The 26,391-nt window shown below is 46.6% G+C and overlaps 2 protein-coding genes across 3 annotated transcripts in view; one reads left to right on the forward strand and one right to left on the reverse strand.

The window, feature by feature from the left end:
- LOC101602013 (guanylate cyclase 2G-like) overlaps nucleotides 1-5,463 on the forward strand; it is a 65,746-nt gene extending 60,283 nt beyond the window's left edge. Inside the window, 3 exon segments of the mRNA XM_045145753.1 lie at nucleotides 3,353-3,360; nucleotides 4,175-4,291; nucleotides 5,359-5,463. Coding sequence (XP_045001688.1) covers nucleotides 3,353-3,360; nucleotides 4,175-4,291; nucleotides 5,359-5,463 — 230 coding nt within the window.
- A 4,780-nt stretch (nucleotides 5,464-10,243) lies between these two features.
- Nucleotides 10,244-26,144, reverse strand: Tectb (tectorin beta). 2 transcript variants are annotated; one of them, XM_004659341.3, is made up of 10 exons: nucleotides 26,069-26,144; nucleotides 25,022-25,212; nucleotides 23,241-23,383; nucleotides 23,065-23,137; nucleotides 16,375-16,478; nucleotides 16,156-16,239; nucleotides 14,725-14,887; nucleotides 13,380-13,452; nucleotides 11,919-11,951; nucleotides 10,244-10,293 (listed from the first exon to the last, which is right to left on the reverse strand). In XM_004659341.3, the coding sequence occupies exons 1-10, from the start codon at nucleotides 26,142-26,144 to the stop codon at nucleotides 10,244-10,246; spliced, it is 990 nt and encodes a 329-aa protein (XP_004659398.1). The 2 variants fall into 2 exon arrangements, with proteins under 2 accessions (XP_004659398.1, XP_044999672.1); XM_045143737.1 differs by lacking the exon at nucleotides 11,919-11,951 and having other exon boundaries at nucleotides 10,244-10,322; nucleotides 13,376-13,452.
- Nucleotides 26,145-26,391: the final 247 nt, after the last annotated feature.

Below are 26,391 nucleotides of genomic sequence, written 5' to 3' on the forward strand. Positions count from 1 at the left end.
ATTTTTAAGGTCCTCTTTTTTTACACTCTTCCTCAACTCTCTTAGCTCTCTTTGAATTCCTTCCAGTGTCTTATCATATTGCTCTAGCTTAGTGATGGTAGCATCCATACGATTATCTATCCTTTGTAGCTTTCCTGTCAGTTCTAGCAGTAGTTTGGTCAGGGTTGCATTGTTCGTTGCTTCCACTTGATGTTCTCATCCTAAACACTCTTCTATGTTTTGGTTAGTTGTGATCCTTGTTGGACTGGGTGATCTGTCTAGATTTTCTTCCATTTTATTTTTTGTGTTATTTCTTTTGCGCTGTGGTCTACCCATGTCAGTGTATGGGCAGGTAGGTGGGTGGAGCAGCCTGGGATCTAGCTTAATGCGAATCCAAGGCAGCCTGGGACCATTGCAAGCAGACTGGGTTTTTGCTCACTCTTGCCAAAGCCACCTATCTATAGCCTGACAGGGGCACCAAAGTTGCCTAAATTCTTACCCAGTAATGCACCTAAGCTGCCTGCCTTTGAGCTTGAAAGGGGACTGAGGTAGCAAGCCCTGAAGGTGCCCAGACTCTGGCTTGGTACACTGGGGTCTGTAAACAGTCTGTGCTCTCCTGCCTCAGGGGAATGGGGGGGGTGGGTGGCGATGTACAGGTAGGGGATGGCACCTGCGCTGGCGCTAGTGACTCAGTGTGGACTTGTGTGGCTCTTGCTGTGGGAGTGGGCCCATTGCACATGCAATTGTAGTGCAGAGGCAGATGATGTGGGTACGGAATCAGGACACAGCAGAGGCTGACCAGCGGCAAGTGATGTGAGCACAGCCGCAGGGGATCTGGCAGCCACCTATTCACGGCAGGGGTGGTCCCCACAGGCCTGCGAACCGAGCACCACGTGGCTGGTCTACTCGCAGGATCAGAGAATGAGGTAGGAGGTCTCAGCTTCAGTGCAGCAGGCTGGCAGGCGTGACTGGTGGGTGCCCGATCAGAGCACAGCCACGCGGGACGTGTGGAGGGTGCGTGGGCAGGTGAGCGGACGGGGGGCGCAGGGTGCGATGGGGTGTATGGAGCAAGTGGGGCATACGGCGGGGGGGGGGGGGGGGGGGGGGGCGTGGGGCACACCGGGGCACCGGGCAATCAGGAGCAGGGGGTGTGGGGCGCGCAGAGTGGGTGGGGCCGGAGGCGCCGGGGCAGGCGGGGGGGGGGGGGGGGGGCTGGGGGCGCCGCGGGGCACATGGGGTTGGGGCATGCTGGATGCCCCGGGGCGCATGGGGGTGGGGGCGCTGGGCGCGCGGGGGGCGGTGCGTGGTGGGGCTGCTAGGAGCACAGGATGTGTGCTCCTAGCGCATGGGGGTGGGGGCGGGACGCTGCGGGACGCCACGGGGTGCTCTGGACTCGCAGGGGTGGGGGTCAGGGGCGGGTCGCGCGGGGGAAGGGGTCGTGGGTCGGGCGGGGGGTGTGGAGCACGCTGAGGTAAGAGGGCGCAGGACTCCGCAGGGTGCTCTGGATGCGGGGGGGGGGGTGCGTGAGCATCTTGGGGCGCGCGGGGTCACGGGGTCGCGGGGCACGCCTGGGCGCTCGGGGTGCGCCTGTCGCGTGTGAATAGGGAGCGTGGGGCGCGTGGAGGGGTGGGGCTCAGCGGGGTGGGGGGCTCGAGGCGCGCGGGGGGGGGGTGGGCGCCGGGGTCTCGGGGCACGCGTGGGGTGTGGGGGGTGCAGGGCACGCCTGCTGCGTGTGGATAGGGAGCGTGGGGCGCGTGGGGGGGAGGGGCGTGCGGGCGTGGGGCCTGGGGGTTGTGGGGCGCGCAGGGCCACCGGGGTGCTGGGCCGCGCCAATGCGGCGGGTCGCGGGGTGGCGGGGCGTGGGTCGCGGGGGGGGGGGGTGTGCTTCCCTCTTTTACCCCAATCTGTGCCCTCCCTCTTGCAAAAAATTTCTAATTTCCCTTGAATACTTGCCTTTTTTTCCTTGTTGTCTGTAGTGCAGCTAGGCGGTCACCATCTTGACCAGAAGTCCTAGGCTAAACTCCACTATGATTTTTGAGGTGGGCTTTTTCTTTAAACCCAGAGCTCACCAGTGCAGCTAGAGTAGCCAGGCCCCACAGGCCGGGGGGATTCTCCTTCCTCTGCCTCTCCAGCACTGCCAAGCTGGCATTGTGTGGGTGCTGTTCTGGAGACATGACATTCGGGTCCTTGTACTTCCAAGTGCTTTGCCAACCTGAGCCATCTCTGCAGCCCTACAGCTGGCTCGTTAAACATGGATTCTGGGGACCACAGTTAGGTCTTCATGCTTGCCAGGCAAACTCTGTCATTTCCATCCTTGAAATCTTTTCTATGTATACAAGGCCAGAAAGCAAATGTTTTAGGCTTCAGGGGCCATAAAGCCTCTGCTGCAACAACTTAATTATGCCATTCAGTCTCAAAAGGAACCTTAGGGCTAGAAGGATGGCTTAGCGGTTAAGGTGTTTGCCTGCAAAGGCAAAGGACCCTGGCTCAGGACCCACATTAGCCAGATGCTCAAGGGAGCACATGCATCTGGAGTTCATTTACAGTGACTGGAGGCCCTGGTATGTCCATTATTGCTCTCCCTCTTTCTCTGTCAAATAAATAAATAAAAATAATATATATATATGTACGTATATATATAATATTATTTTATTATTATATATATTATAAATTATAAATATATATTTTTTTAAATAAAGGATCCTTAGTGTGGGTGTGGTGGCATACTCCTTTAATCCCAGCACTCCGGAGGTTGATGTAAGAGGATTGCTGTGAGCTCGAGGTCACCCTGAGACTACATAGTGAATTTCAGGTTAGCCTGGGCTAGAGCAAAACCCTACTTTGAAAAACCAGAAGAAAATCAAAAAAGAATCAGCAACCTTAGAAATATGTGCATGAATGGCATGACATTAAATAAAATTAAAATAAAGCTTTATTTGCAGATATGACTAGTGGGCTGACTCTGGACTGTAGGTGGTAATATTCCCACCCTTGAGATATTCTCAGTAGTACAGAGGACATCCATGACCATTAACTATAGGAGACATCACACTAATTTGCTGCCTAGTAATTTTATTGCATTAGCTGTAGCGAAACTGATCTATGACATTTGTCAGTTGAGGCAAAGAAACAAGATTTCCTCAGTGATTTCAAGTTTCAAAGAATTTAGATTAACTTTGGAGATTTTTTTCCACATAGAGTAGAGAAACACACACAAACAATTATACTGTCTATTTAACTAAATCAATAAAGTTGTAAACACAGATTGAAATCCATCTGTACCTGTTTGAAAAGGATGTTCAAATAAATGTAGAAGCTGGCTGCTTACATAGGCTCTAAACCTGATTCTAGATGTATTTCTGGTTGTAATCAGCATTTTCGGTAATATGCCTGTAGTAGACAGCTTCAGGTTCACTGAGATGAGCGTCCAGACCAGGAACAGTTATGGAGGAAGGAATTTATTGAAGTTCACAGATCCAGGGAAAGTTCCATAATGACAAAAAAAGCTGGCCTGCTTTCACAGGACCAAACACAGAGAGAGAAGCACAAACCTAAAAGCCAAAAGCCACACAGCACAGCACACTTGAGGGATTCCAGTTAGGCACACTTTGCATATCTTTAGATTGAAAACTCAAACCCACCACCGCACCTTAAGATCTGCCCAGTGACACTGCCTCCAGCCAGGTGCAACTAGATGCAGATGCAAACTACAAGCTAATAAAACACTGAATATATTGGGGGTCATCTATTCAAACCACCACAATGCCCCAGCTTGTCTTGGAATGCCTGAGGAACCCCGTGAATCTAGTGAGCAACTTAGATGGCCATCTTGTTTACTGAAAGTAGTTCTTCCCTGTGTTTCTGGACTAAATATGATAAATTGTGAGTAGCACCCAACAGCATCTGATCAATGCCTGGATGGTAGACTTCCGATAACTATTTGTGCTTTAAAGATTATTTATTTATTTATTTTTATTTGAGACAGATTTTTATCTAGACTAGGTTGGCCTCCAATTTGCTATGTAGCAAAATCTGGCCTTAAACTCCCAAGTGCTGAGATTATAGGCATGTGCTTCCATGTCTGACTGTGTGCTTCATTTAATGAGAGGTTCTAGGGATCAAAGAATCAAAGAAGAGTAGTTACCTTCTCCAAGGAAGCCCCCACTTGCTGACTCCCCCAGTGACAAGATGCTAGCTAGACAATTCCTCATCTCTGGCAGCTCTCTGGATCCACATTTCTCAGAGCGCTGCAGGGGCCCTCAGGGCAGCAGCAGGGTACCATTTACAAAAAAGAGGCACAATTCCAGTCAAGGTAAGTCCAGGCCAACTGTCCTGTGATTTGGGCTCTTGATGGACGTGTTGAAGAGTGGGTAGGATGAATGAATCTCAGGGGACACCTCAATAAACCCAGGGAGTGGAATTCTGAAGCCCTCTTTGCCAAATGGTCAGGTGTGGATGTCCAGTAGGAAGCATATCACCTATACCAAAGCCTCTTAAGGAATGCCTCCTTCCTCTTGCCTCCAAAGGCCAGTCAGCTTCCACCCCAGAGCAGTTTCTCACATGAAGCACCAGTGAACCCCACCCCAGGAATTATCATGCCCACTTTTCCTTTGTGTCCCTTCACTGGGGCTAAAGTGACCATTGATTTGGCCTTGGAGCTCCTCATCTGTATATATTCAGACTAGCTCTTCCTCTTCCTTCTGTCTTTTTCTCTCCAGCCTCTATCACTGAAATACCCGGATGATACACTCTGATTGCTCCCTCAGACTTCCCTTTCCTGAGGAGAGGGAGGGGAGAAGAGGAGCATGGGTGTTCTTGTGATGTTCTCAGGAACAGTGGGTGATCACGATGACACTGGGCAGGGGAGTGGCCTCCCTTCCTATGCTTGTTGAACCTAGCTCTGAGTACCGCACCCCTTCAAGTTACTTCCGGTAGAAGGAAAGTCCTTCTGGAAGGCAGCAGTGTAGACCTTGCCTGGCAGCCTAGTCTATCCCTTCATAGCTGTCTGATTTAGGAACTTGATTTTGTCATCTGAAAAATGGGCATAGTGATAATACTCGCTGTGAGGAGTCAATGTAAACATATACATGAGGTGCTTTATCTGGTGTTCAACTCACACTAAGCATTTAATAGATTTCAATATTTTAAAAATATTTTTTGCTACAAATTTAGTCTCTGTGGCTTTCCCTATCAAACCATGGCTGACTGTTCATGTGGGCTATTAGCATAGCCCAAGAATGTCATCAGGCTTTCATCTGTAAGGAGGACTTTACTTCATAGCAGTGGCCACTGCTGTTCAGGAAAGCATGGTGGACACAACCAGTCTTCCCAGGCAGCCTCCCCTTTGTGACTCACCAGTTTTTCCTCCACCTCCCACAGGGCAAGGGAGATCAAACGACTTTCTGGTTGAAAGGCAAAGAAGGCTTCACAATACCCTTCCCAGAGTTTACTGAGAAAGACGCTAATGTCCTGGAGAGCTTGTGAGGTGGGTGTGTTTTCTCCAGATGTTTGTATAGCTGTGTGAAAGTCTGTAGGGATCCATCTTTGGGATGCAGCCAATGCCCCACTGAAGAGATGCTGTTCTGGGAAACTGAGTGAGTCTTCCACTAGAGGATGCTGTTTAACTTAACACTTCTTTCTGCCATGGCCTTTGCTCCTAGCCTGTTATATGGAGCGGACATTGGATGAGGTGGATATGGTGAACTCCTTTCCTGAAAACCACCAGTCAGCCTGTCCTGACTGGCAGAGATTTACAGCCTAGCTCATGAATTTGTAGCAAACCCATTTCATTCTGGGAGAGGAGAAGGGAACGATAAGGCCTGGGTCACAGCCCATCTCCCCTTTCTCCTGCAAGACAATTAACCTTATCCTCTGGTGCTTATTTCTCCTCTCAGCTAACCATCCCACCAGGAATAAAAACCCAAATTAAAAGGCCCCTTCAGTATGTGCTCAGGACAAAAGTCCTGAGGTGTGAACCATCCTAGAAGCCTAGCGGAGTGAGATTATTACAGGCAGACATGCCTTGGTAGGGCTGGAAAGCCTGATTCTGAGCCCTGACTTCCTGTGAGCACAACAGATAATGACCTGTCATCACTTTATTGTCTAATTTATTTCCTCTACACTGAACAACATCCCTTGTACTCATGGCTTGAATTTTAAAATGGAATTTTCCATCCACTTATAAAAAGTTTAACTAAACATCATTCCAACATACAAAGATGATCCTGTCTATCCATTCCTGTAATGACTATTTTCCCCTCTTCACACACACACAAACATAGTTCTGTGTTGTTTCCTTCAGGAAATCTTGGGATATACTCCCTGCCCCACTAATATGCTTACAGTGTTTCTTTCTTTACTCCTTACAACTCCTCTCTCTACACAGATTCCATCAGATGACCCCTGAAGGTGGGAGAGCGGTGGAATGAAGCACTGCTTTTGAGACCTCGTCCTGTTGAACTTCCCACAACTGAGAACCAATGAGACCAGTGAGATTGTAATTGTTGCCGGGAAGATCTGTGGAGATATTTTTGAGTACTATACTGGGAAACAAGCTACCATTTGATTTACTGAGGGACTTTCATACCAAATTTTGTAGTAGGCTTGGTAGAATTCTCACCTTTCTATAGGAAATACAATGGTAAATCAGGGCCAAGGACAATGCTTCCCAAGTAAGCCCATCTTGATTGAGGGTCTATGTATTCCCTTCTGCAGTATTTCACTTCTTTCCGAAGGTGGATGAGTTGTTCCTGTGACCTCTGATTGTATAATTCTGTTTTCTGGGACATACACTGCTTCTCTCAGAAGCCCTCTGCATCAAAGACTGATAGCTTCAGGCAGGTGTTTAAAAAGGAAGGCAGAAGTGCTTGCGCTGGGGACTTTGCTGCTTCCACTCCAGTATCAAGACAATGGACGGGAATTTGTCTTCTTAGGCTCCATGCCTTTTTGCCTTCTTTAGCATCATACTTCCTATAGCCCAAATGCTTTGCTCAACCATGGAAAGAAAAAAGTCAAACTCTGTCATGAAACTTCTCACATGAATGGGCTAGTCTCCATCCATCCATCCATCCATCCATCCATCCATCCATCCATCCATTCCTCCACATATCCATCCATCCATTTGAACATTTCATTAAATTGAGAAGCATTTAGTAAGCTTATAGTTTGCACTAACTACTGCAATGGGGTATGAAAGAAAATGAAACTTCCCTTGATCTTTAGCATATAGTTTAATTGGAATAAGGAAACATTACGAAGTAGTCATAGAGGGCTGGAAAAATAGCTCAGTGGTTAAAGTACTTGCCTGCAAAGGCTAAGGGCCCAGGTTCTATTCCCCAGTACCCATGTAAAGCCAGATGTATAAGGTGGAACATGTGTCTGGAGTTCATTTGCAGTGGCTAGAGGCCCTGGCGTACCCATTCTCTCTTTCTATCTGCCTCTCTCTCTCTCTTTCCCTACTTCTCTTGCTCTCTTCCTCTCTCAAATAATCAAATAAAATATTTTTAGAAAGTAGTTTAATCCCAGCACTTGGGACGTAGAGGCAGGAGGATGACCATGAGTTTGAGGCAACACTGGAAATACAGAGAGAATTCCAGGTCAGCCTGGGCTAGAGTAAAACCCTACCTCATCCTCCCCCCCCCAAAAAAAAACCCCAAAATAAAAGTAGTCATATAATATTAAGGACTAGAAGAGCTATCAGCAAAAGTGAAAAACAGGTAACTCAATATTGTCATATTAAAAGGACATTAGAAAGCAATACACAGCTTCAGAGATGGCATTGTATAAAATCACTGTGTAGTATTATCCCACCTCCATATTTGTGTTAGAATGTGTGCTTGTTTCTACCCCTAGCCCATGTGCTTTATCTGGGTCATATTCACATAATAAAGACTCTGTGTTGATGGTACAATGGGAAGCGTAACTGCCTCCCAGATAATAAAGATTCTGTTACTTCTGCCCCCTCCACTGACCATGGTAACACAAACATTTGGTATCCAGATATGTGCATACACACAAAACATATACACACATACAATGCTTGCACACACACACACACACACATAAATATAGGGAGAGAGAGAGAATATATGCATATGTGTGTGTGTGGGGGGGGAAACAGTGAGAAGGAGATTGAAAGCGGATATTAGTGTAAGGATTACAACCAGGAATTTTAATGAGTATTTTCCTAAAACCTATATCCATTGTTGAATGTTTTTTTTTTTCCTATGTAAGCCAAGGAGACCTAAAGAGTGCCTTTCTCTTCTCTGAAAGTGTGTTATATGTTAGCACTAATGAGAATTTACGTTAGGTAGTGCAGTGAGTGTACTTGCTCTTAATCCCTGAATAGAGGCATCACAGAGCAGAAAAGATAACCAGCCACAGAGGGGCCATTAGTTTACCTAAAGCCCAAACACACCCAGTTGCTGGCAAGAGACTTTAGAGCTTCCTAGGCAGCAATGACCCAGGGCATTTCTCTCTCCACGCAGCTTTCCTTCCTTTGCCTCTTTGCTTGGGAACAGTAGGGCTAGGTGCTGACGTGAACCGGGCGGACAGGATGGTCAAAAGCCTGCAGGATGCATGTGATTCTCTGAAGCTCCAAGCAGAAGCCCCCGGAAGGTTGAGGAAGTGGCTTTCAGCATGATATAGCAACAATATAAACGGTACTCATAGATTATTCACTTTAAGGCATTTTATTTATTCCGTAGCACCAGGTAGAGATACAAAGTCGTAAATCATAATGATAAAATTTAACTACAACATTGTTTTGCTCTGTCAAAGTCTTTGGAATTATGTTCTAAGTATGCTATTTTTTTAAAGAATTTTGACTGAACCAATAAAACTTGTCTTCTGACTGAGAACCATCTGAATTTACATTAAGAGAAGGTCCTAAACTGATTGGAGAACTACCTTAGAGATCATATTTAGACTTCACAGAATCATCTTCCCCTAGCCTAAGGCTAAACATGTCCTTTGCGTCTTCCTAGATTAGTAGCTAATTCAGGGCTCACTGAAGCAAGCTGTAAGAGAACCACCAAACTGCAGACTTCAAGACTTTTCAAGTACACTAAGTACAGAGGGATAATTGGAAGTGTTTCAAATGACAAGCCCAGAAATTAAATCTGTGTATGACTAATGGGTAGATCCTATCACACTCACCAGTTTTCCACTAGGGTTGTTTTATTCTGTTTATGTTTTGTTGACAAATGTAAGTCATCAACACTGGCATACTTGGAGCACTGTGGTGGCCAGATATAAGGGCATCTTATCATGTGACTTCATTGGCTAGCTTTTCTGAGATCTTTTTGTTCCAAACTCATGATCATATTAATGAGACAGACTGGCTTGAATGTTTTTAATAAAGGTGAAATGAATTGCCATTGTAGACATGAAAATTTCTAAGAGCCAATGAGAAGGGACAGTGAGATCATCGAGTGTCACAAGGTATCTGGTAGGATGTGTCATAGAGCTCAGCGAACCTGCACTAAGGAGGTCCTTTCATTGTCATGTTGCAAGGACATTTCATTGAGACAGCACCACATTATTGTGGTAAATGAATGTGAGTTTTATTCCTCCTGCAGCCTACCTCCTATTTATTTTGTAATATTGTTTTGATTCTAGAAGTTTATATCAGTTACAAGAATACAAGAATAGGAAGTTTATACCTACCTAATGTTTATGCATATTTAAGCAACCCTCTACTAAAAGCAAATTAAATTAGTACTAGGGGCTCTCAAAAATCCATTCCCTGTCTATTAGAAAGGTTTGAAAAAAAAGCATTTCACTTAGAGTTCCACATTGTTGTGTGAAGATTGGAAGCCTCTGCCTGGGGGCTCAGTTCTGGTCCTTGGATAGAATTACACAGTCTCGGTGAAAGAGTCCCTGTTGAGCAAAGTGGGTTGTGTGGTCTGTATTGGGCATCGATTTTTGTGGTTGTGGCTTACGTTCTCCTCAGAATGCTCAGCTGTGTGTGTGCATGCGTGTGTGTGTGTTTCAAAGTGATAGTAATTTTCAGACTCCTCCCCAGTTTCAAGGGAGGGACTATCAGAATCTACTGCTTCCCCCCCCCCACCCCCAGGAAGTAACAAGAGGAAGTGGGCCACCAAATGAAACCAATCACTGAATTCACACATATTTGGCAAAGCGCTATCCTCTGCTCCCCTACAATGGAGTCTTGTTTGTCCTTTTTGGTAGCACAAGAAACAAGAGTTTGTTGTCATCATTAGGAGGACCTTGCAGAGACTTGCTGCAGCTGTCTGGCTAGCTCCTATAGCACAGCACAGATCCCCAGCATCACGAGGAGGTGGTAGAGAACATCTGTGAAATAGAACAGGCGGGAAACAGCACTGAGAAGGGTTGTGCAAGGTCAAGGACACCTCATTTAGAATTCACTCAGTAAGAGCATGCACCCAAGGGTCTTAAGAGGGCTGTTGTAAACCCCCAACATTTTATTCACAATCATTTCTGGCGGGTTCCACAGCTCACTTTCGCCAGTACAAAGAGCCAAACACAAAAACCTAGATTGGGGACCTTTGTTAAACAGGCACCTGAACTCGGGCCAGATAGCGATGTCATATTTCACTGTAACACTTTGGAGGGAGAACTTCCCTTTAAAATGAGAAACCAGGGCTGGAGAGATGGCTTAGCAGGCAAATGCTTACCTGTGAAGCCTAAGGACCCCAGTTTGAGGCTCGATTCCCTAGGACCCACGTTAGCCAGATGCACAAGGGGGTGCACGTGTCTGGAGTTTGTTTGCAGTGGCTGGAGGCCCTGGCGTGCCCATTCTCTCTCCTCTCTCTCTGTCTGTCTTTCTCTCTGCCTCTTTCTCTCTCTGTCTGTCGCTCTCAAATAAATAAATAAGAATAATTAAAAAATTAAAATGAGAAGCTAGCATTGCATTTAAGAGTTGAGAACAAAGTCTACATCTGTGAGTTTGTAAATCAGTGGAAGTGTGTTACCCTCATTTCCTTTCATAATTACTTTCATCTCTCCAGTGAGATCTCGGGTCTTAACTGAGCCGATTTTTTCACCAGGGGCTTCCGTTGATGCTCTCCAAATTCTGTCCCTTCTGTCCCCATGTTTCACACATACTGGGAAGGGCAGGGACCTTGCTTGTCTTGCTCACTTCATGGTTTGGAGGACTTGCTTATAGTTAAGTAATTCAGACAATTCGGGGCAGTTATTAGCCCAGCCTTGCAGAGGAAACTGAGGTGTGGAGAGAGGTGAGGCCTCAGGGTCACTCCATTAATGGATAGCAGCAAAGCCATAACAGGCTCTCGAATTAGGATGGATGGACAGGACATTGAAAATCATGTTCTCCAAATGCAGGAATCCCACTGAAGCCACCTGGTGATGGCTCTGACCAGACACTGTTGTAGGTCTGATTCTGGTGTATGCACTTGAACCCCAGCTCTTCCCGCTAGGCTCAAGGGCCGGTTGGAGAGAGGCCTCGTTACCTCTGTCCCTCTCTGCCCCACACAGGTGAGTTTTAAAGTGTACATTTCAATTAAAAGTTTTGCTGCATCTAAAGTAAGTGTGTGTGTATGTGTGCATGTGCTTGAGAGTGGGCACATGCATGTGTATGCGTACGTATGCAAGCCAGAGATCGATGTCGGCTGTCTTCCTCAGACACTTTCCATCTTAACATTGGAGGCAGGATCTCTTGCTGAACGAAGAACTCACCATGTCAGCTAGACTAGCTTGCCCCAGCCCAAGGGTCCTTCTGACTCTGCCTCCCCAGTGCTGGGATTACAGGCACATGCTGCCATGCTCGGCTTTTGTGTGGGTGCTGGGGATCCGAACTCAGGTCGTCATGCTTTCAGGGCAAGCACTTTACCCGCTGAGCCACCTCTCCAGCGACCGCTACTAAGCTTCTTTAACATACATATTCACTTTACCAAAGCATCGCCCCACTGACATTTCCAGAAGCCCCTCTTCCTTACCTGAAAAGCTGTAGAACCTGGAGAATCCCCTACCTGGAGTGAACAAAGACAGAACGCAGGTTTAAGAAAATGATGAAAGGACCCGTCTCAGAGGCGTGTCTCTGAGATGCAGACCTGACCGCATCCCACCCCTGATCACACCATGACCTGACGCCTGTGGGGCAAAGTTTCTATTGAGGTGTCCAAGACTTCCTCACACATTTTCTCCTTGGCTTTCGAAGGTGAGAGTTGGTAAACTTGTTGGAAAAGACTAGATATTAAACACTTTAAGCTTTTCAGGAGACCCTACAGTCTTTTTTTTTCTTTTTTGGACACAATTCCGTGTTATATAGCCCAGTCTGGCCAGAAACGTGTTCTCTTTCTTCCTCAGCCACCTGAGTGCTGGGATTACAGGTGTGTGCCACCATATTGTCTCAGTTGCCACGAGTCCACATTCTCATTGTAGCATGAAGACCCCTGTGGACAATACAACCTAAACGAACAGTGTCTCTGTGTTCCAATAAAACTTTATAGGTATTAGAATTTGAATTTCATCTGATTCTTATGTGCCATGAGGTTCTCTTTTCGTTTTTGGAACCACGTAAAAACGTGCAAAGCCTTTGTTAGTTGCAGGCCACAGAAAATCAGGAGGCCACCTGGGGACTTGGTCTGGGCTGTGGTTTGCTAATTGTACCCCAACATACAGAGGCTGGAGTTCCTAGGCTCCCCACAGACCTGGTCACCCATCCTTCGGGTCATCTTAGTTTTCTGACAGAGAAGACTTCTGTCCCTGTGCTGGGTTGTTGTCATACGCCCCTATGACGCCCTGCTCATCCCCACTCCTTACCAACCATCTCCCTTTTGCTTAATGTCTGTGTCTCTGTCTGTGTTAGGTGGTAAGTTCCTTTTTTTTCTTTCTTTCTTTCTTTTTTTTTTTTTTTGGTTTTTCGAGGTAGGGTCTCACTCTAGTTCAGGCTGACCTGGAATTCACTATGTAGTCTCAGGGTGGCCTCGAACTCATGGCGATCCTCCTACCTCTGCCTCCCGAGTGCTGGGATTAAAGGCGTGCGCCACCACACCCGGTTTAGATGGTAAGTGCTTGAGGACAATTCCCCACAGGTCCTAGTCCTTCATTTCCAAACCTTCAGTGCCTAGTGGAGGCCAGGAGGCGGGTGCTTAGTAGACTGGCTGAGATGTACCGGACGTTCCTAAAACATGCTTCTCTGCTCCCATTGCTCCCTGCACACTCAGTTTGGAAGCCCAGTACTTGAGATTTGGGCCCAGGTGAGACTTCTCAGGGTAGTCAGCGAACCTCGCCGCCTTGTGTCCACACGAGCTGCCCTACCCCTGCTGGAGGACGCGAGGGTACTTGAGGGCTGTGTGCGCAGGCACGCCTGGTTTGACAGTTCCATCAAAATGCTCAAGCCGCCGCGCCTGTGCACACAGCCCGGAGGGCACCTGACGGCCGGGGAACAGGCTTACTCGGCAGAGTCAGCTCCACCACAAGGACGCCCCCTGTCTGGTCCCGCAGCAGGCGCTTCCGTTTGTCACAGGTCTGAAGAGGGAGGTGGCATGAGAAGTGAAAGCAGAGGAAAGAAGAGAACAAATGAGATTGCATGGAGTCCCAAGTCCCCTGACATCCCATCCCGGTTACCCGCACGTACATATACGGGCAAGCCTAGAGCTGATTGACGCCCCCAGGCTGGAAAGGTCTTGCTGGAAGAGTTCATTGTCATTGCGGTGGGAGGAAGGGCCACTGTGCCTTTTGATCGGAGGAGGACTTTCACGACAGTTATTCTTATCACAATGATTTGAGAAGCAAACACTTGTAAAATGTGTTTGGCTCCCTTTTCTTTTCTTTAAATGTAGCATCAATGCACATCCTTTGATGAACTGCAACATATTTCTCTCCTCCCATCCCTGTACCGCCTGGCTCCTTTCTTTTTCTTCTTTCCTCTCTGTGCTCATCTATGCCTGTTTTGAGGCCAAATGAATTGATGCAAGTAGAGATGGTAACCTCATGTCCCCCGGTTCCTGTAAGCTGTGAGGGCTGACAGCCACTCTGGAGCCTCTGAAAACTCCAGTCCAAGTAGACCAGAGAGGACCACAGTTTGGAAGTCAGCACCCTTCAGTCTCAGCACCTTCCAAACCATCGGATGGCTTACCAGCACAGGGCGTCAGCCTTCCCCCTCACCGCCCAGTCACACTGGATCCGGAATTTTGACAGCAATTTTCGGGACAGTGTCCAATCAAGACTAACCCAGGGGCTGGGGAGATGGCTCAGTGGAGCAAGGGTGAGGACTGGAGGTGGACTAAATAGAGCCATTGAGGAAGATCCCTGAAGTCAGCCTCTGGGCTGCATGTGCACGTATTTGCACACTCCCGCACACACGTAAGTCTACATGAATATGAACACATGCTTGCATTTCATACACCTGCACACACATACACTTCCAAAAAAAATAAACAAAAATCACTCTCATTTTTGAATTTTTTTTCCAGTCTTTGGATTTCTTGCATACTCTTAGCTCTGCAAAGCATTTACATGACATTCAGTCACTGTTTTCATTTTACCTTACCCTGATCTCTGAAAGGGGCCATTGGCACTAATTGCCATTGCTGAAAGGTGAGACCAGGCCAAGTGGTGTCGGGTCTGGTGGGGTAGGTTGGGAGGCAGGATGGACAGGCCCCGGGCTCCTGCCCATGCACCTAGCTAGGCCCTTTCTTTCAGGAATCCCACTGCACACACTCATACCTCCCAATTCAAGTCCGAATTTCCCACTATCAGACTCTTTAAACAATCTCCTCCCGGAGACAGATGGCTCACCACTGGGCAGGAGAGCTTCTCACTGTCACAGATGAATGTCTCGCAGTGCAACCAAACCTTGGAGAGTTTAGGGATGTTCTGGAACCGGAAGGCATTGAATTGGAAGGTTGCCCTGTGATCCTTCCCATTCTCATGCACGAGGACTGTCTCATCAGTGGGGCAGCTGATGTACATTGGGGAGGGAAGAGAGAGCAAAATGTCACAGGAGAAGCCTGAGGCAAGTTTACACACAGCAATACTCCACTAGGTTCAGATGTGGCCCTCTGCTCTTCTGAAGAACTTTGATGGGATAAGTGCCTCACTTGCTCTTTACAAGTATAAGGACAGTGTGAGGGGCTATGGGCTGGTTATGACTGTCTCTGTCCTAAGGTACAATAAGGAGGGAGGGAGTTATGAGAAGCCACATATCTAGTAACTAACACCTCTGTCCTAAAGAACTGAAATCTCTCTTCAGGACTGAACTATAGAAGACACTCAGAGTAACAGAGGCTAAGGACCATAGTGATGGGAGCATCAGTTTTTCAATGTTGCCATGGATACCTAAGCTCAAGTCACACTCAGTGCCTATCTCTCTGTGTCCTATGAGGTTTTTGCCATTGGAAATTTGAATTCATGTTCCATCCCTTAAATTATGCATAATGTAATTGTCCTTTTAAAAATGTAATGTATTTTTTTTCATATAAGTAGAGAAAAATGACTAGAAGGAAGTATGCAAATGTCTGTTTACTGAAGCAGAGGCAGGAGCTAAGCAAAGTCACCTCTGAGAGTTTGCCACAGTGAAAGAAGTGGCCAGTGTTATTCTTTTATATATCTGGGACAAGGGTCAGCGCTGTTTCTGTTCTGCAGTGGCCTCAGCAATGATGACAGCCTGAAAAATCTTCCAACTTATGAAACGAGAACCTTACAGGATTGTTTGGCTGATAAACCTGAGATCCTCACATGAACTTAAGACGGAGAGGTCTTAAAATAGCTCTTTGCAGCCGAAGTGCCCCAGGTGTGGTGTTAGTCTGTGGAAAATAATGTAAGCGGAGCTTTGTGGTAGAGGGAGGGAAAGACATAATGGGCAAGCCTAGAGGCCTTGGCACCACTGCTTCTTGGCACCAGCCATGGCACCTTCCTCTCAATGACAGCTATCTTTGGAAGGTAGCAGCCTGCTGGCAGGTCTTCGTACCATGGTGCACGCGTCTCCTTTCCCCACGTGGGGTCATCCTCTGAGGTAGGCGCGCCATTTCAGGCACATCCGCGTGCACAGGGAAATCCCTGATAATGTATCCACTGTGATCTCTCTGGGCACTCAGGAAAACTGGAATTTCCTCCCAGTGGGTACAATGTGAACAAAAATTTTTCCTCCCAAGCTGCCCTAAAGCATAGCAAAGGAAAGCAGAAAATACCAGGCCCACTGCTCAGTTCGGACTCCAGAGCGGCACCTACCCCTTGTTGATCAGCTGCCACTGCAAGGGGTACATGAAGTCAGCCGAGGGGGTGGCCCAACAGCTGTTCAAGACCACCTTAAACCTGCAGACCAGACAACAGAACATCACTTTGAGCCATGAAATCTTATGCCAAGAAATAGCTAATGATTAAGTCTCTCGGCTTTTTTTTTTTTTTTTTGTACTGAAAAACACATAAGCACAGAGGAAATGTACTTACCGAATGCTTAGCCCTTTGGCTTCTACTCCTGCAAATAGATCTGAACCAATTTCAGATGTCTCCAACACAAAGGGAGCTTCCTTCTTGGTGGAGAACTTGGCATTCTTTGGAAGGAAATGAACACTGGGCATTACGACCTCTCACACAGAGCAGCTGTTCTGGCAGGAGCAGATAAATTGGGAGGGGATATGGTGGGGAATCAGCTAAAAAAAAAAAAAAAAAAAAAAAGACACAGAGAGACGTCTAGACCCAGAGCAGCCACACCTCTGAGGATACTGGCCTTAGAAGGGATGAGGACATCCTGTATTTGAGGTTTGCGGGTCATGGGAAGACACACACTGTATGCCTCGTCTATGCCAAGAAAAGTTGACAGATAAGAAAAAGGAATTCGGGCTGGAGAGATGGCTTAGCGGTTAAGCGCTTGCCTGTGAAGCCTAAGGACCCCGGTTCGAGGCTCGGTTCTCCAGGTCCCACGTTAGCCAGATGCACAAGGGGGCGCACACGTCTGGAGTTCGTTTGCAGAGGCTGGAAGCCCTGGCGCGCCCATTCTCTCTCTCTCCCTCTGTCTGTCTTTCTCTCTGTGTCTGTCGCTCTCAAATAAATAAATAAAAAATCTAAAAAAAAAAATTAAGAAAAAGGAATTCAGGGATGTTGAGACGCTGAGTTTTACAAAACCACTTAAGGACCAGAGGGACCAAATGCACACAGCTCCACTCTGACCCGGCACATCTGTACTTTTTGTCTAAGCAGATGTCAGCCTGGGTCTGAAAGCTTATGATTTGGTTCCCAGTATGATTAGCATTTTGAACACAGCCATGGGAGACCTCGTTGAGGATGTAACACGAGGAGGAAAGCCACGTAGCTGTCTAGGAGAGAAGGCTTCCACTAGGGCATGGGCCCTGGGGCACGAGTGTGGCTGACATGCCATCTAGGATGCCAGTGTGGCTGTGGTTCGTGCCAGTGAGGGTGGGCAGGGTTGGAGACTAGAGAAGGGGTCAAAAAGTAAGAATAGAGGGGCTGGGGGTGGATCAAGGAGACAGAGCCTTCAAACATGAATACAGCAGGAAATCAGCACCATGTCTGAACACAGGGATGGCAGGTTCCCATTACTGGCCCAGCTGTGCGGTCTACACCTGCCCTCCTCTGCAGGTAATTCACAGGGAGTTGCTGGAAATCACAGCAGTGTTTCTAGTTGACTTACCCAAAGGAAATGCATTTCTCCCTTCGTCCCTGATGACAACCTTAAACTTCTTTCGGGATTCAGCCACCAGAGACAAAAATCATTGGAGGGAAGAGCAAGAATCTCGCACAAACCCTGCCTCCCATGACTACCTTGGGACACACTAGAAGGAACTCAGACTTCGCGGACTCAGTTTATCCACTTGGAAAATGGAAATAGTCCCTGTGACATTATGGAATGGAAACATAAAACTTAAACCAGCATGCTATTGTAAGAATTGCAGTTCTGAGTTTGGAGGTTTGTACCACTGCCCTGGGTAGGACTTGGACTTTCACAAGGAGTTTCCGTGAAAATGCATCACCTCTGAACACCACACGCGTGCGCGCGCGCGCACACACACACACACACACACGCAGACTTTGCTATGAAGACCCAGCCTCTCTCATCTTCTAGGAACTCCAGTGCTGCCAGGGCTCTGACACTCACCCAGAAGCCATTGCTGCCAGCGGGTCATTCAGGCCCCTGTACCAGCTTAGTGGTGACAGCAACTACATAATGATGTGCTTAGTTATAAATGATGGGCTCATTTACCATGCAGATTGGAATGGCACATTTCCATTGGTTTTGAATGTCCCCTGTAAAATGTTTCCTCTTTTAAGAGACCATTTCTGAACATGGGAACCAAACTAGAAACTGCTTCAAATTCCCCAACCTAGTCAGAAGCACTTCTACCAAATCTTCCTCCTTGGAATCAGCCAGGGGGGTGCGAGGATATTGTAGTGATGTCCCTGCTTGTAAAACTGTTGCCTGATTCTGCAGCAAAGCAAAGAGCAGAACCTGCACTATTAATTTCTGAAATAGAAAAGGAAGGTTTTAGGGTTTTGTGTGTGTGTGTGTGTGTGTGTGTGTGTACATGCTTAAGTGTATGTAGTATGTATGTGTGTGGGTGCATGTGTGTGGGGGGGATGCACATGCATGTGTGTAGAGGCCAGAGGACAATGTGGGGTGTAATCTCTGATATGCCATCCACCTGTTTTTGAGACAGGCTCTCTCATTGGCTTGAAGCTCAACAATTAGGCTAGGCTGGCTGGCCAGAGTCCCAGGGATCTACCTGTTTTTGCTTCCCCAGAGCTGGGAGTACAGGAGTGTGCCACCACAGCTGACATTTACATGGGTACTGGAATTTGAACCCAGATCTTCAAGTTTGTGAAGCAAGCTCGTTACCAGTTGAGCTGTCCCCCAGGTCAGAGACTGAAGAGTTTTAATGGTGGGTGTTTTCACTTTCTTACTTGATATCTACAGTCATACTTGCCATGGCTTTAATACTTTCCTTGTTCACTATGAAGCTCTGGCTAGCCTGGAACTTGCTATGTAGGCTAAGTTGGCCTCAAACTCAGATGATTTATGCCTTTGCCACCTAAGAGCAAGAACTAGGATTACACAAATGTGCCACCAGGCCCAGCATCTATTTTCTTCTTCATATTAAAATTAGAGACCTGGGCTGGAGAGATGGGTTAGTGGTTAAGGTGCTTGCCTGTGAAGCCTAAGAACTCATGTTCCTATCTCCAGGTCCCATGTAGCCAGACACACAGTGACACAAGCGTGCAATGTTGCACATGCACACAAGGGGTCACATGCATCTGGGGTTCGTTTACAGTGGCTGATAGCCCTGCCCATTCTCTCTCTCAATATAAATAATTAGCTGGGTGTGGTGGTGCATGCCTTTAATCCCAGCACTTGGGAGGCAGATGCAGGAGGATCGCCATGAGTTCAAGGCCACCCTGAGACTTCATAGTGAATTCCAGGTCAGCCTGGGCTAGAGTGAGACCCTATCTCAAAAAAACAAAAATTAATTAATTAATTAATTAAAAATAAGATAAAATAAATAAAATTAGAAACCCATTTTCAGATCTCTTCACCCTGGAAAGCTATTATATGTAAGGAAAGTTTATTTTGGCATTCTTAGAAACAGGCATATGACATAAACTACTCATCTACCCTACAGACTAGATGAACACCTCAAAAAAAAAATCATGCTATCAAGCCCCTTCACTTGATAAAGAGGATGAACTAGTTGGAGAAGTTAGGAATAGGTATACTGGGTTGAGCAACAGTTCATGTGGACAATCCAGTAGGTAGTTTGGCTCACAGGCTCACTGGGAAAGAAGACCGCTTCAAGGTGGATACCCTAGGACATGTTCCAAGAGTCTTCCAGAACCCAGAAGATCACCTTCTACTCACTATGCCCCACATTGACCCAATAAGGACTAGTATAGAACATTTCAATTCTGGGTTCCACTTTATCCAAGGCCATTAACCAAATGACTCATACTCAGAGAAGAGTGACTAGGGCAGTACAATCGATATAATGAGACGCTTAGCCTGGGAAAGATGAGAGGCATGTGAAGGACCACGGTCATCATAATTACAAGAAATTCTCTCAGAAAACACAACTAGGACAAATGGGCAGAGCTCAGAGGTCAGACTTCACATGCTGTTCTTAGGCGAGAAGGCCCAACTCATCAGGGTCACTGGAAGAGCTAGAGAGGCCACCCATCAGTGATGGTGCAGAAGTGCTGTGGACTCTGGATGGAAGGTCAAGGCTGGGCACCTCTCTGGGTACTGGCCCTGGGATGAGGTGATCTCAGCCTCTGTTGCTTTCATTTGTTCTGTCCTGAGCTTTTCCATTTCTCTGAGAATAATGGTCAGTACTTTTTGGATGGAATAAAGGTTAGCCAAATGCCATATGGACATGGGACACTTTACCTTCTAAAGGTAATGTTCCTGAGAACTCAGTGTTTCCATGTTAAATCGGGCCAAGATCTGCAACTATGAGAATAGCTGTTTTCTGGGCAACTTACCTAATGCCAGGCCCTGTGTTAAAGATTATTTCAGTGAATCTTCACAACAGACCTAAGGGATACATAACTGTTCTTATTTTACAAATTCAGAGATGAAGGCATGAAAAGGTTAACTAACTTTCCCAAGTTTATAGAACCAGTCAGTGGTAGGACCAGGCTTTTGGGCATGGCATGGGGCATTTTCTGAAGCACAGTGCTGGGCTGCTTCTATAAGCCAACTGCCTTTCTTTGTTTCAGGCAGGGAATCAAAGCAACTTTTCTCTGAGAATACTAAGTAGGGGTCCTTGGCCAAAGTGAATGGGAGGGGCAAGGGAGGAAGGAGAGAGGAATCATGCTGAGTAGAAGGAGGGCTTCAGGGGCCCAGGCTTTGGACTTCTGGAATCCTGGGCAATTAGCAGTGTGTCGCTTCCATTGTGCTATGTAGGGCACAACTCTGTTTCTGGTAATGTGATGGAAATATATGCAGGGGGCACTTGTTGCTTTAGAAACACACAAGGATCTCTCAAAGCAGAGACAGAGAGAAGTGGGAAAAATACCAATCACACAGCTCAGCCATAGCAAGCGGAGCCCGCAGGGGAATCTTAATCTGAATTAAAGTGTCTGGCATCAGAGCCCCCTCTTTACTAAAGTCCCTGAGAGGTCTGAGGGAGCAGAGGCTTAGGGGTAGACCTTGGTCTCATTTATAAACAGTTCAAGAAAGTAATTTGTCCATCTGTCTCTGCAGCCCAGAGGATGGTCGGGGTGATTCTAAGGATATCTTACTTGTTTACTTACTCGAGGATAATAAGCTCCCTAGTTCTAAGGTTTCATATCTATGGCTAATGGCAGAAGTTTTTTTTTTTTTTTTCCTTTAATCTTGGTATCTCCCTATTACCAATGGTTGGAAAAATCTTTGTAGGAGCAGACCTATAATTTTATTTGGTTAGAAAAAAATTATTTACTGATGTACTTAGCAGCAAAGACAGCCTGTCATCAGGATGTCCCCGAGATGCTTGCACATGTTTGAACAGCTGTTTTGTCACCCTGGAGGCCCACACTACATTTAACCCCTGGTGATAGGTCAGGTGGCTGTATGAGATGCCTTTTCTCGGCGCCAGTCATTAACGGTGTGAGGCCAGGGACAGATCTAGGCTTTAATGTTGAATTTATATAATTTGGAGAGCCTTCTTTGAGCTAAATAAAAATTTGAGCCAGGCATGGTGGTGCACACCTTTAATCCCAGCACTCAGGAGGCAGAGGTAGGAGGATCACTGGGAGTTCGAGGCCACCCTGAGACTACACAGTGAATTTCAGATCAGCCTGAGCTAGAGCAAGACCCTACTTCAAAAAAAAAAAACAACCAACAAATAAATAATAAATAAATATCTGATGCTTGAGCTCATGCCCTCCTCACTGCGGAAATCACAGATGGGAGATGTGTGCTCTAGAGTGGGTGCTCTTCCAAGGCACCTGGGCCGTCCTTTTGTTGAGTTTCCCACCCCCATCCATAAAATGGGCACGGCTATTTACGATCCACCTGGTGCTCATTGCTGACTTCATCAGGGTTAATGGCTTCTAGGCAACAGGTGAAGCAAGTTCAAGGTTAATGGAGTTCCAGGAAGGTTAGTATTTTCCCTTATAAAATGAATGTTGGCTGTGTTGCCCTCCAAGGATGCCTTCCAGTTCTAATGTTCGGCACATAGGTTTATATTTTTGCCTGCATCTTCCTTTAGCCAGCTGGGCCAGTAACCATTCTGTGTGCACGTGCTCTGACTGGAAGCTGCAGTTAAAAAACAAAAAAACAAAAAAAAAAAAACAACAAAAAAAAACAAAGCGCCCTTTCTAACAAGAGAGAGGCTGGGCTAATGGCCATTGCATATTTGGTTTCTTTGGGGCACTTTATTTTGAGACAAGACTAAAGTATGTCTTTAACTGTGATGTAAACATAGGCAACAGGCCCATTTAGACAAGGAGGAAACCCACTTACTGAGTGATTAAGAGACGAAAGAAGTAGGCGGCAGTGGCCAGCCCTAGGTCTTCTCTTCTAGTAGAATTAGAAGACCAATAGTCTGGGCCAAATGCTTTTTTTTTAGTTTTTTTTTTTTTTTTTGTTTATTCTTATTTATTTGAAAGTGACACACAGAGAGAGAAACAGGCAGAGAGAAAGAGAGAATGGACACGCCAGGGCTTCCAGCCACTGCAACGAACTCCAGATGCATGCACCCCCTTGTGCATCTGGCTAACGTGGGTCCTGGGAAATTGAGCCTTGAACTGGGGTCCTTCAGCTTCACAGGCAAGCACTGAACCACTAAGCCATCTCTCCAGCCTCCAAATGTTTTTAAAAAGAACTAAACCCCATGAGTAAGTAAATCTCTGGACTGGGTTGTAGGGGAAAGTAATTTTGATTGAGTCAGACATTGGATGTCCGACTTGCTTGTCTTGTGACCTTGCCTGAATTTTCCTATCTGCGAAATGGGAAAGTTAGCTGTACATGTTTGTGACATCATCTTTCAGTGCTTCTATTCAAGCCCATGAACCTGACCCGTGCTGCGCCTAGCTGTCAGACTTAAGGCCAAACCAAAGTTCATGTCACCACTTAAAGTCTAGAACGGGGCTCTGCCCAGAGCGTCCCAGGAAGGCCACCACATGGCCAAGGGAACGGGGACTTACGGTGTAGAAGTTGAGGGACAACTGGCTTTCAAATGTGCCCATGCTCCCGTTCTTCACATGGACAGTGGCCACTCTGTAAAGGGGAGAGAATTTTGCATAAGGACTGAAACATGCCTGATTGACAAGGACTGGGACTTCTGTAAGGAGGCCAGCCCTCCGTCCCCAGGGCAGCTAACCTCTGGTCAAAGGCAGCCTGGTTCACCAAGTAGGTGGAGTGGTAGGTGCAGGAGAAGGAGTAGTTCACGGGCTGGTTCTTCACAACCACTGTGCTGTCGTTGGAGACGATGTGGCTGTAGAAGTGGTAAATGGGGGGCTTGTACTGCAGAGGGGAAGAAGGCCGTTAGAGTGACCCCTGTGTGCCCTGAGGAGAATGAGAATTCTGGGAAAAGTGAATGAAAGTGGCTCAGGGTCAGGAGAAAGCCCAATGAGGAGACAGGAACATTTTCCAGGGACAGCAGAACTCGTTCTCTCTCTGTTCATACACTTTAAAAAATATATTCTTGGGCTGGAGAGATGGCTTAGCGGTTAAGCGCTTGCCTGTGAAGCCTAAAGACCCCGGTTCGAGGCTTGGTTCCCCAGGTCCCACGTTAGCCAGATGCACAAGGGGGCACACGCGTCTGGAGTTCGTTTGCAGAGGCTGGAAGCCCTGGCGCGCCCATTCTCTCTCTCCCTCTATCTGTCTTTCTCTCTGTGTCTGTCGCTCTCAAATAAATAAATAAAAATTAAAAAAAAAATATTTAAAAAATATATATTCTCATTCTAGCCCAGGCTGACCTGAAACTCACTCTGTAGTCCCAGGCTGGCCTCGAACACACAGCAATCCTCACACCTTTGCCTAGGATTAAAGGCATGCACCGCCATGCCCAGCTTCAACCCATTCTTTTTTTCTGTGCAAAGATGATGATTTTTGCAAATGGTTTTAGAGTCCTTTCAATTAAATTGTCTAAATTAATGTAAGTTGATATTCTGTGTTTAGAAAAACACCCAAATATCCACTGGGCTTCTGACCAAAGAACTGGCTTGATTATCTCTATTTCCTAGCATCAACATTTCATGCATTTTCCTTGTACTGTGCACCCTAAGTAAATACCTTTTCCCATCTCTCACCTCTAGAATCACAAGCGCATCTTCCAACTATAAACTGTTTGTGAAATTCTTCCCCCTGGGATGTTGAACTTAAAAATGATGGACTGTTAGGGCTGGAGGGGACCTTGAGAAGAAATCACTTGAGAAGAAATCAACTACACTTGAGAAGAAATCAACCTGACACCACCTTACCAAGATATACTCTGAGATTAATGCTTTGTCTGTCTGCCCATGGCTGTGCCCCCCTCCATCTCCGAATCTTTATGGAGCTTCAGGAAGAGGAGTCAGAAGGTCCTTGCTTATAGCTGTAGAGTCATCTAGTAGTTAAGGCAGTGGGAATGTGCCAACACAGAGCGGAGGGAGGGAAGCCTCCTTCCTGACTATGCTCCTACCGGTCTGGGGCTGAGGACTAGTGACTATGAGGAAGGTGGGGATGGTTCCCTTTGATCCCATGATTCCCTGTCACGGGTACTTCACATGGTTGTGTTATTCTCTGGTCACTGCTTGAAAATGCCTGTGACTGTCACTTCAACCCTGGGAAGAGGTTAGTCCATCCATTTACTGATCCAAGCCGGGGCGGATGGTGGTTGTGAGGCCAAGCTCAGAACTTGAAAGGTCAGAAATGTGCTTTGTTCTCTTTGCAGAATGTGGCCTCTCTGGCACAGCAATAAATTAGGAGACTACGAGTCGAATCAAAGCAGTCCTCTAAACTAGGGGGAAGAGAAGATTTGTAGTCACCCCAGCCTCCTTGGAAATTTGAACATCAAATTCAGAACTTGGTGTTTCGAGTCCTCTCAGAATGACAACAAACACCTTGGTTCTTGGGTCCCGGGGCCTTTTCTTAACTCTGAAACATGATGCTTAGACTTACCTCTGACTGGGTTCCACAGTAGGACTTGTTTTTAGGTGATAAATCCGGAATGACGAATTGGTAGTAGCCACCTTCGTGGACCCCATTGTAGCACAGCCCCCCAAGGGCCAGCTGGTGCACTTCCCATCCATAGGGACACTCGGGGATTTTGGTGATGATGGTTTTGGGATAACAAAACACAAGGATGACATCTGGAAGAACATCCACAAGGAATGAGTCAGAAACACGAGCTTGGCAGCGTATTTGAGGAGCCATGGATTCCGGCCACACAAGTACACGCAGGGCGGTTGGTCAAAAACATGTTCATGTTATCCGTCTCCAGCTGCCATGAGTTTCCTCATATTCCAACCACTGGGGTTCTTTTATCACTTATGCTACATCAATTTAATAACTGTACTATTTAATAATATTTATTTAATTCAGATCATTTTTAAAATGTTCACTTTAGTTTAAAGTATGTGTGGGGCTGAAGAGATGGCTCAGTGGTTAAGGCACTTGCCCATAAAGCCCAAAGGTCCATGTTTGATTCCCCAAGACCCCCATAAACTAGATGCACAAGGTGGCACGTGTGTCTGGAGTTTGCTTGCACTGGCTAGAGGCCCTGGTACACCCGTTTTCTCTCTCTCTCTCAAATAAATAAGTAAATAAAACAACAAAGTATGTATATGTGAAATCACAGATGGGGACCCCAGCCTGTGATTTCATAGATATATATTTTTGAAAATGAGCATATAACTTAAAACTTTAAATATCTGCTTCATGCACAATATTGTGAGACATTGTTTTATGACATAGGATAGACATTTAACAGTCAAAAAGATAAAAAGCATGAACATACAATATATAAAGAAAGAGAAGGAAAGAGTAATTTCTAATTTTAGAAAAGTTGTTTTTTTATACCTATCAGGAAAGTGGTTGACACTGAGGGTCTGTTACCAGGTAACATTTTTGCATTTTCATAACAAAGCCAGCACAGAACTTTTTCATTGCAAAGTGAAGATTCGGGGCACTTTGCATTCTAGGAGAGCAGCGCGGCGCCAGGCGTACCTGCTTTACTTGGAGTGCATGATCTCGCTGACGCCTCTGCAAAGATGACGAGCAGGACGAAGGCCCTCACCACCATGGCTCCTCAGAACCTGATCTTTGCCAAGCGGCCAAACCAAACTGGCCAAATGCTCACGTTCCACCCAGGCCCAGGCCTCGATCATTCTAGGTGAGAAATATGAGGGAAACATTAAATTCAAGAGTATCACACACAGGGTTGGGAGAAATGTCCAAGGGAGATCAGCCGTGATGTCCGGTGGGGACTCATACCACTGGGGACGTCAGTGTCACAGGCTGTGGCTCATGTTCCCAACTTTTTCATCCTC

The sequence above is a fragment of the Jaculus jaculus genome, chromosome 1, assembly GCF_020740685.1.
Source record: "Jaculus jaculus isolate mJacJac1 chromosome 1, mJacJac1.mat.Y.cur, whole genome shotgun sequence".
Classification (NCBI taxonomy): Eukaryota; Metazoa; Chordata; class Mammalia; order Rodentia; family Dipodidae; genus Jaculus; species Jaculus jaculus.